Here is an 11,261-nt window from a genome sequence, read left to right on the forward strand (position 1 = left end):
GATTAATATTACCAAATTTTCCAAGATTAAATGTGTGATTTTTCTTTTAGGTTTTTTGTTTGATCTTGCTAATTGGTCGTGTTCTTCGGTTTTTTTTGGGATTTTCGTATTCTTTTGCATAGAGTTACCTTCTTTTAGGTTATTTTTCTTTTAGGTTTTTTGTTTGGTCTTGCGAATAATGAATGAAGTAGAAAAATGACTATAGTCCACTTAAGGTTTAGTATTTGTAAGGATCTAATTTTCAGCACTTAGTTTATTTTCACTTAGCTTTTATTTCGAAAAAAGCTAAGTGAAAATAAACTAAGTGCTGAAGCTTGTAGAACGACTAGGGAACGAAGTAATACCGAAATTATGAGGTTGGAACTTTGAATTGAGGAAAATTATAAGTTGGTGGAGTTGGTGGGGAACTCACCTTGTGACTTGGAGGTTATAAGGTTGAGCCCATCAGCTGCGAAATGCTTGGGAGTGACTCAAGCGATGAACTACATAGTTGGACTGGTTAACATGTGCTATGTGTTGGTGCAGTAGGGTTCTTTTTCTTACCTATTAAAAAAAAATGCGGAAAAACCCAAATATGAAATAGCTACAAAGTTTAGGAAGCATTTCCTCCCTGATTACATCCATCACCAAATTAACCAGGTGGATTAGTCAAAATGCTGCCTACATAGTTTAATTAGTGTCGAATTACAATTAGTCGTTCTACAAGCTTTTGCCGATATATCCGCGGCTCTATTAGTCGTCCAGTCGTCCTACTCGCATACTCTAACTGGCATTCCCCAATCCCAGAAATAAGCCCCCTTGTATGGTATGATGAGATTATAATCAATATCACAAATGTCATTTTGTTCCTCTTGAATTCTAGTGACAGCTTCTCTTGAATTTAAATGTGTGAGGACCTTAAATCCTTAATGCACCACTCTACGTCTCCACCCTCCTTGACCTGCAATCTTGATACTTTCCAAGATACACTTTCCAATTACCCTGCAGTTGTTACCAATTATCTATACAAGGACGATGATATAGGTCGCAAGTTGTGATAATAAAATGTTGTCGCCAGGGCTGTCTCTGGGAATTTGAAGGCCCTGTTCTTTTTCTTTTTTTAAATTTTAAACGTGGATGCTCTTTACTTAATAAAATGATAAGTAAACTAAAAAACAAAAGAAAAATGTACATATTGAGAGTCAATCTCACAACCTATGAAATATTATGAGAAGGTTGTACCATTGATCCACAAATCAATTAAGCTTCTATTTGCACGATTTACCTTATATAACCAATAATTAGGCTATGTAAATTAACACTAAAATTTTTTGGGCCCCAAATTTGATGGAGGTCCTATTAGACCTCCCTATAGACAGCCATGGTTGTCGCAATCTTACGTATAGGCGTTTCATTGGTACATATAGGCGTCACATAGGCTACGCGTCATCAATTTTTTTTGGCTATCAATTCAATACTTTTACTATGAAAATATATAAATAAGGTAGGCTAGACAAAGAAGGAAATAAATATTTATTATATTATAATTAATATATATTTCCTTTTGTTTTATAAATTACAAATTTAAAAAATAAAAATTATAATCTAATAAAATAATTTTGTGTAATTAAAAAAATATATCAATTCAATTTAAAAATACACCAACTTAATTTAAAAATACTAATTTATAATCTAATAATATATTTTATACAATAAAAATTCATAATTATACATTACTTTAAAATTTTATTTAATTTTAATGATTAGGTTACTTTTAGGTTCTTTTTCGTAGTAAAAGCTAGTGTCATTCATCTCTCCAGCCACACTACAGTACGAAATAAACCAATAAAGACAAAATACCTTTTTCTAATAGTTTTTTTTTTCCCAATGTATTGTATTTATTTTCTTCTAATTAAGTATAAATTAGTAAATGTATTTTTTATTTCAATCTCCTATATCATATAAATAATTAAAAGTATATTTTTCTAATTACATTATTCAATTTTTAAATTAGAATGTTAAGATTTTCCTACCTTTTTTATAACATGTATAATATGTCATATAATCTAAATATTTTAGTTTCCAAATACATTTATGACACGTATGCGTGCCATGTCACCACTGTGATACAGCTTAAAGGACGCATGTTGCGACCTTTATCATTTCCGTGTATACAATAATTGTTTAAAAGTGTGTTGTGTAGTATTACCCCTTCTATTCCAAAATAACAGCCGGATTTATCACTATTCAAATAGAGTATTACACTATTATTCCGTATCTTACAAGTGTTGCAATATCCAAGTTTCCCTCAAAAAAACTTACAAGTGTTGCAATATCCATAACAAAACACCAAAATTATTCGAAAAGGCACAATAGAGCATAAATGTACGTATAAGGTTTACAATCCCTATCAAAAGAAAACAACTTATTAAGGACTTGGGGAGTTTCTCAACATGACTTGTTAGGAGTTTAATTTGTATTGATTTGCTGGAAATTGCGTGAATAAGGTTGGCATAGCAGAACAACTATTTTTTTGGGTGCTTAACTATCTTTTAATGTTAATAACACGTACAACATTATCTAGCCAACTATATAACATGGTATCTAATCTATCAAACGTCAAAATCATGAGATAAAGATAACTTAATTAGTTATATCACATTATCAAAACCTCACAAGATAATGTATATAAATAATTAAACTATAGAATTGTACCAAATAAGCTCATTACCGTATTATTAAGTTGTTTAGTACTTAATTAATGCTGTTTACGCTATAATATGAATCAAATGCGCGTCTCGCTACTTATCAACTTAATCAGCTCATATTTCTTATAACATAGCTCTAACAACTTCTATGCACTGATTATTTTAGCAAATGTATGAGTGTTTTTTTTTTTTTTTTTTTTTTGACATAGAAATGTATGAGTGTTGATGGTACGAAATAGTCATATTTACATAAAAACAACTATGGAGTATTTATTGGTGAATTCTTAATTTCTTTTGATGAGTTTGTTGGAAGTTCTTGGTTGGGAAGGATAAAAGAATAAGGCGTAAAAAAGGTGAATAGTAATATTGTCTCACATAGAAAGAATTCTTCCTTTTATACTTGTTATGTATTGGGTTGAGGGTGTAAATTTTGTTTGAGAAAGTTTGAGAGTGGGGTATATATATGTGTAGACACATAGTACGCGACGGACGGCTGGGTCGGGCCTCGGGGAAGGGGAGTGGGATGCTGAAATCTGTTAATTTGATTACGTAACCGTTAGATTAGTTAGCCTTAATATCGCAATAGCCTCAAATAATTAGTTTATAACATTTACAAATCATCTTAGCTTCGTATAGCCACTTAAATGACTCAACACTAATAGTTAGAGACATTAGCCTATCATGATGTCCGTAAGGATCGAGACTTGTTATTTATTTTTATTTCACAAAATTAGCTTCGAGTAATGGTGCTTAACCCAAGTTGATCAGAGAGTTATAATTGTTAGATTTCTCCAGAATTGGATGAAATTCTACTTGGAGAAAAATGAAGAGAAAAGCTTAAACAAAACAGAATTGTATTGATTGAATGAATAATTACATGATGCTTCATTGTTTGCTGTATTTATACATTGGTTTAGGCTGACACCAATGAGGTGTACACACCAATGAGAAGCTCTCATTTGTACAACTAAGCTAAGCTGACTAGACTAGCTAATAGGACAGCAATGATCAGTCATTGATCAGCAGCTAACAAACTCAACAACCTTCTAACAACCTTCCTTGTTTGTAGGAGAATCAGTTGAGCTTGCTTCTAGAATGTTGTAATGCATGTGCATGGTTGAGGCACGCATCAGAAGCTGACTTGTTGTAGCTGCTAGGGTGAACACCAATACTGTTGTAGCTGCTAGGGTGAACACCAACACCCCCCCTCAAACTAGGCATGGGATCAGAATTGATCATGCCAAGTTTGCTAGATAAATTTCTGTGTTGGACACCAGGCAAAATCTTTGTAAAAATGTCAGCTAGTTGATTGTGAGTAGGCAAATAGGTCAGCTGTAGAAGCCCTTCCAGAATCTTATCCCTTGTGAAATGACAATCCACTTCAATGTGTTTTGTCCTTTCATGAAAAATAGGATTGGTAGCAATATGGATGGCTGACTGGTTGTCACAGTGAAGCTCAACTGGTTTGAGATTGACAACACCAAGTTCTTCTAACAATCTAATAGTCCAAGTAACTTCACCAGCAGCCAGTGACATAGCTCTGTATTCAGCTTCAGAAGAGGTTTTAGAGATTGTGCTTTGTTTCTTAGACTTCCAACTGATAGGAGAATTGCCAAGGAGGAGAATATAACCAGTTACAGATCTCCTAGTGGTAGGACAAGCTGCCCAATCTGAGTCAGAAAAAGCTTGAAGAGTAAGTGTATCAGTAGCTTGTAACAAGATACCTTGTCATGCAGTCCCTTTGATGTATCTAAGTGTATGAATAAGAGCATCAATATGCTGCAATTTGGGAGAGTGCATGAACTGACTTAAGGACTGAACAGCAAAGGAAATGTCAGGCCTGGTGTGTGTGAGAAAATTTAATTTCCCTACAAAACACCTATATAATTCTGCATCATGATAATCAACCCCATCAGTAGTGAGCTTTAGGTTGAGTGGAAAAGGAGTGACAGCAGATTTGGAGAGATCCCATTCACAATCATGAAGCAATTCCTTTGTGTATTTCTTTTGAGTGAGAATGTATCCATGATCAGTATGACTAATTTCAATTCCCAGAAAGAAATTTAGAAGACCAAGATCTTTGATACTGAAAGTGAGATGAAGGTGTTGTTTGAGAGCAGAGATTGTATCTTCATTAGAGCCAGTGATGATTATAGCATCAACATAGACAGCAACAATAGTGATGTTAGTGGAGTCTTGTTTGATGAACAAAGAATAATCACTAGTAGAAAAAACCCTTATTGCAGCGGGCTTTTAGACCCCTGTTGCAGCGTACATCGTATGCTGCAACTGGGGGGCCTGCAACAAGTCTGAACTTGTTGCAGCGTACAATGTTCGCTGCAAAAAGTGATTTGTTGCAGCGGGCTTTTAGATGTACGCTGCAACAAGTGCCAAAAAATTGGCAAAATTTTGGACTTGTTGCAGCGTACATATATATGTACGCTGCAAAAGACTCAACTTTTTGCAGCGTACATTTATTTGTACGCTGCAACAAGTCTGAATTACTCAATTTTTTGCAGCGTACATTTATTTGTACGCTGCAACAAGTCTGAATTTTTGCGAAATTTTTTTCCCTTGTTGCAGCGTACAACATATATGTACGCTGCAAAAAAGCACTTTTGGCGGGAAAATTCTAATTTTGTTTAGGGATACCTAGAGTGCCTTGCACCAAATATAGAAACCTGTCAAAACAATAATAGAATAACGCAACCTGTATAACAAATATAAAAACAACAACTGGAGTTTTGTATACTATATATCCCAAAACCAAAGTGCACATATTACATTTAAATATATGTTCCAATTTCAACATAAACATACATTTTAATATAAAATTTATTCTATAACAACTAAACCAACTCGATCAAGCGCGCTAAAGCCAATAATAAATACTTGTTGGTAAAAAAACTTAGCCCATTGCTCACGAACCACATCAAATTCCTCGCATAAGGCGCAATCCTCGGAGTGTAGACCTTTACAAAAACAGAAATTTAAATTAAACATTAGATTAAATACAAATTAAATATCACATTTTAACATTCAAGAAACTAATGACAATGTCCTAATAGTCTAAAATGAGTCCTTAGGTTCTTTAGTTCAAAGTTGGGAGCGAAAATGTCATTTTAGCCTAAATATGACCTATAACGACCCAATGAGCCTATAGGTGCATAAATAGATTGGAACGAGTCTTAGATCGTTAAAATTATGCATATTAAACATGTATTAAGTTTAAAATGAGTGCTTAGGTTCTTTATTTTAAAGTTAGGAGCGAAAATGCCTCATTTTAGCCTAAATATGACCTATAACTATCAAACAAGCATTAAATGGGTATAAGTAGATTAGAATAAGTCTTAGAAACTTAAAACTAAGCATATTTATCATATAATAAGTTTAAAATGAGTCATTAGGTTCTTAAGTTCAAAGTTGGGAGCGAAAATGTCATTTTAGCCTAAATATGACCTATAACAACACAATGAGCCTTAAATGTGCATAAATGGATTGGAATGAGTCCTAGAAAGTTAAAAATAAGCATATAAAACATTTAGTAAGTTTAAAATGAGTCCTTAGGTTCTTTGGTTCATAGTTGGGAGCGAAAATGTCATTTTAGCCTAAATATGACCTATAACGACACAATGAGCCTTAAATGTGCATAAATGGATTGGAATGAGTCCTAGAAAGTTAAAAATAAGCATATAAAACATTTAGTAAGTTTAAAATGAGTCCTTAGGTTCTTTGGTTCATAGTTGGGAGCGAAAATGTCATTTTAGCCTAAATATGTCCTATAACGACCAAACAAGCCTTAAATGTGTATAAGTAGTTAGATTAAGTCTTAGAAACTTAAAACTAAGCATATTAATCATGTAATAAGTTTAAAATAAGTCCTTAGGTTCTTTATTTTAAAGTTGGGATCGAAAATGCCTTATTTTATCCTAAATATGACCTATAACGATAAAACAAGCATTAAATGTGCATAAATAGATTAGAATAAGTCTTAGAAACTTAAAACTAAGCATATTTATCATATAATAAGTTTAAAATGAGTCATTAGGTTCTTAAGTTCAAAGTTGGGAGCGAAAATGTCATTTTAGCCTAAATATGACCTATAACGACACAATGAGCCTTAAATGTGCATAAATGGATTGGAATGAGTCCTAGAAAGTTAAAAATAATCATATGAATCATGTAATAAGTTTGAAATTAGTTTTTAAGTTCGTTAGATCAAAGTTGGGAGCGAAAATGTCATTTTAGCCTAAATATGACCTATAACGGCCAAAGAAGTCATGAATATGCATAAATAGATTGGATTAAGTCTTGTAAAGTTAAAACTAATCATATAAAACATTTAATATGTTTAAAATGAGTCCTAAGGTTCTTTATTTCATATTTGGGAGCAAAAAAGCCTCATTTTAGCCTAATATGACCTATAACGACCAAACAAGCTTTAAATTTGCATAAGTAGATTGGAATGAGTGTTAGAAAGTTAAAACTATTCATATTAAACATGTAATAAGTATAAAATGAGTCCTTAGGTTCTTTAGTTCAAAGTTGGGAGGGAAAATGCTTCATTTTAGCCTTAATATGACCTATAACGACCCAATAAGCCTTAAATGTGAATAAATAGATTGAAATGAGTCTTAGAAAGTTAAAACTAAGCATATTAATCATGTAAAGGGTTTAAAATGAGTCTTTAGGTTCTTTAGTTCAAGGTTAGGAGCGAAAATGTCTCATTTTAGCTTAAATATGACCTATAACGACCAAACAAGTCTCAAATGTGCATAATAGATAGGATTGAGTCTTGAAAAGTTAAAAATAATCATATGAATCATGTAATAAGTTTGAAATTAGTTTTTAAGTTCGTTAGATCAAAGTTGGGAGCGAAAATGTCATTTTAGCCTAAATATGACCTATAACGGCCAAAGAAGTCATGAATGTGCATAAATAGATTGGATTAAGTCTTGTAAAGTTAAAACTAATCATATAAAACATTTAATATGTTTAAAATGAGTCCTAAGGTTCTTTATTTCATATTTGGGAGCAAAAAAGCCTCATTTTAGCCTAATATGACCTATAACGACCAAACAAGCCTTAAATTTGCATAAGTAGATTGGAATGAGTGTTAGAAAGTTAAAACTATTCATATTAAACATGTAATAAGTGTAATACTCTGAGAAAATATGTAGCTTTTCCTATTTGGTTTATTGTTCACAAATCAGGATCTTTGGACAACAACAAATGCTTATTAATCCAAGAAGCTTTTCCTATTTGGTTAAAACCCACACATTATTCACAATCTTCAACTTTTGTGATAATCATAAATCATAATGGACAAGCACTGTAGAATAGAGGTAGTCTAGATGCCTGAAAAACCTATAGCCTGGATATCGAACCTCCTAGTTAGATGAAAGCTCATACCTGACCAGATGCGGCCAATCCATCAGTTAAAAGAGAGACAGCCAACCACACTTGCATACAGATTTGATGAGCAGCCATAGCTAGAGGACCTTGATGAGCAGCCACCGAGGTCCCAATCGTCATAGTTATCAAAACAACCACAGTTCTTCCAATCAGAAATCCACCTGGAAAGAAGGTAAACATAAGGAAACAGACGGCAATCCAAACATGTACGAGTAACACTTTAAGTAGGTACAAACAATGGCCACTTAAGCAGACTAATTTAAGAAGTTTGTAATGGTGATTATTAAGTAGAAGGTTATTAAAATCAATGTGTTGGATAAAGAATCAAAAACAGAAAATAACCATAAACATTTCTCTGACACTCACCAGATTTTAAATAGACCCCAAACTTCAGATCTCCAAATTTTGGAGGTAATAATATTACTCTCTTGCTAAGAAACCAAATCATCAAGAAGATACCTATGTATCTGGAGCACAAACAAGCAGCATGATTACCAATATAGTTAAAAGAAAGCCGACTAACAGACTTCAGGAAGAAAGTGCATACTGAGACACAACAGTGGCAGTGGCTGCTCCAGTGACACCCATCTGAAAATAATTTATGAAAAGCGGGAACAGAAAAACAGCTGCAAGATTGGCAACACCTGCATGCAGATCATCAATGTACAGACATAAAAAGTCAAAAATAAGGAAATTAAGAAATATAGACTAAAAATAAACAGAAATAAATTATAACAATTAAAATAGAGTAACCAGGGGATAAAAAAAAAGTAAAAATGCAATGCTGAGGCTTGAAAACATGCCTAGACAGAATACAGGGGTTTTTGTGTCCTTAAATCCCCTCAGCACACCCTGAAGAGCCAGAGAAAGTACAACAGCGGGGGCACCAAGAGCTCTAAGCGACAGAAACTTCTCTGCTTGTACTCGCATAGGAGAATCCTGCAAGGCAATTGCAGTTGAACATTAAATAACGCCAGTATGCAATACGTAATCAATGTACTAAGAATAAATTTGATCATGACCAGCAGGGATAACAAAGGGCTCGTTGGTCAACTTCACGAGTTTCACAACTGAATTCGTCATGGAAACAAAATCTCAATAACCATTTAACTATTTAGAACTTACTGCTGAGACACCCATTAACCTGAGGAATGATCCAGCTCCCAAAAGTAAAGCTAGCGCCTCAATGATGCCAATGCCTAGAGCGAGAAATAACGCTGTCGAAACTGATGATAACTGTTTTCTTTCATTTTTTTCATCGCCATCTAGAAGGTGCAAACAAAATACATGATAATCAAGTAATACAATAGTTCAATGGCAAAGATTATGACTAGAATGACAACATTCAGAATATTTTACCTGAAGAAGACTTTGCTAAATCTTCAGCTACGAAAGAAGTAGCAACACTAAGAAGTGGTATGTTGAATAGCTTTGAAATGATATTAAAGATAGACATAGAAACACCAGCGGATGCCAGCTGTACAGGACCTGCACACATAATGAAAACAAAGTGAGATCATTGACACACACAAAATAAGAGAAAACAAAGTTTTTTTTAAATTCAAAATAAAGAATAAGATTTCAACCTAAACTGCCAATATAAGCTGTCTCCATCAGCTGAGCAATAGGATCAATGGCCTGGCTAGCTATTGCCTGTAAAGAAAGCATTATAAGCTCCCGTTTGACATTTGGAAGAGGCAACTGGTTGAGGGGCTGAAGTACAGACTCACTGCGAAGTCATTAAAAATAAACTAACATAAAAGGGACATGCTTAAAACTTAAAGATTCAAATCAACAGTAGTTTCAACATAATCATTATCGCAGAGAAGTATTTTTACCAACGTATATTTTTGAGATGCGTGGCTCAAATAGTTGTAATGTGGTATCACCAAAAGATCAAGTAACACAAAAAATAAGAATAAGAATAATTTATATTATCAAACCCTAAAAATACGAAATTAGGGGAAAAATCAAGAATTGACTGAAAGCAAACCCTAAAAATACGAAATTAGGGAAAAACAAATACAAAAAGTTAGAAAACTATACCTCCTCAATTTCGAAGGCGGCTGAGTTCGAAGGCTGAGGTCGAAGGCCAGATGCTTGGAGAGAAAGAGTCGAGCAAATTTTCACAAAAACCAAGACGAATTGTCACCCAATTTCAACAATTACTTGCAAAAAACCCAAAAAAACCACGAATTAGAGAAAACTTAGAACAAAAAAGGGGGGATTCAGAAAAATGCGTCGAAATGGGAGTTACCTGGGGAAGAAACCGCGGCGAGAAAACGGGGGAGAATTCACGAAAAGGACCTCGGAATTGGGGGAATATGGCGGAGAAGAAGGGATTTAGGAGAGAGAAAGAGAGCAGATGAAGAAGAAGAAGAATGAGGAGGTGAGAGAGTACGCAGGGAAAGCTGAGGGAAGAAGAGGGAGTATGAGCGTCCTTAGGTTTGAGATCCGAAATGTTTTTCTTAATTAGCTTTGCAGCGAAATTTTTTTATTGCAGCGGGCTTTTATCTGTACGCTGCAAAATAAATGGGCTATTGCAGGGGGCTTTTACTTTGTACGCTGCAAAAAACTCTCTTGCTGCGGGCAATTAATTTGTACGCTGCAACAACCCTTTATAAAGTTTGACCCGCGTTGACCTACTGGTTGTTGAAGCGTATTATTACATGTACGCTGCAACAAGGGGGTTGCAACAGGGGTTTTTTCTACTAGTGAATCATTCTTTGAGTGAATGTAGCCCTGGGACTTGAGTTCACAGTGGAGTCTTGCAAACCACTGTCTAGAAGCTTGTTTGAGGCCATATAATGACTTATTCAGTTTGCACACATAGCCAGGTGGAGCTGGAACACCTTGAGGGACCTTCATATACACTTCTTCTTCAAGTGTGCCATGAAGAAAGGCATTATTAATGTCTAATTGAAACAATTTCCAACCTTTGCTAGCAGCAAGACTAATCAAACACCTTACTGTAGCCATTTTCACAACAGGGGAGAATGTTTCATGATAATCAATTCCATATTTCTGAGTGAATCCCTTGGCAACTAACCTGGCCTTGTACCTTTCAACAGACCCATCTGCATTCTTTTTTATCCTATAAACCCATTTGCACCCAATTGCTTTCTTACCCTTTGGTAGCAAAATATAATCCCAAGTTTT

The 11,261-nt window shown here is 34.2% G+C and overlaps 1 protein-coding gene across 1 annotated transcript; it reads right to left on the minus strand.

The window, feature by feature from the left end:
• Positions 1 to 5,409: 5,409 nt before the first annotated feature.
• LOC130459628 (protein DETOXIFICATION 45, chloroplastic-like) lies at positions 5,410 to 10,317 on the minus strand. Its single transcript, XM_056827093.1, has 7 exons — positions 10,149 to 10,317; positions 9,689 to 9,831; positions 9,462 to 9,590; positions 9,228 to 9,367; positions 8,906 to 9,041; positions 8,100 to 8,746; positions 5,410 to 5,659 (listed from the first exon to the last, which is right to left on the minus strand). The coding sequence occupies exons 2-6, from the start codon at positions 9,768 to 9,770 to the stop codon at positions 8,631 to 8,633; spliced, it is 603 nt and encodes a 200-aa protein (XP_056683071.1). The 5' UTR covers positions 9,771 to 9,831; positions 10,149 to 10,317; the 3' UTR covers positions 5,410 to 5,659; positions 8,100 to 8,630.
• Between the last annotated feature and the right edge of the window lie 944 nt (positions 10,318 to 11,261).

This window comes from Spinacia oleracea, chromosome 4, assembly GCF_020520425.1.
Source record: "Spinacia oleracea cultivar Varoflay chromosome 4, BTI_SOV_V1, whole genome shotgun sequence".
Lineage (NCBI taxonomy): Eukaryota > Viridiplantae > Streptophyta > Magnoliopsida > Caryophyllales > Amaranthaceae > Spinacia > Spinacia oleracea.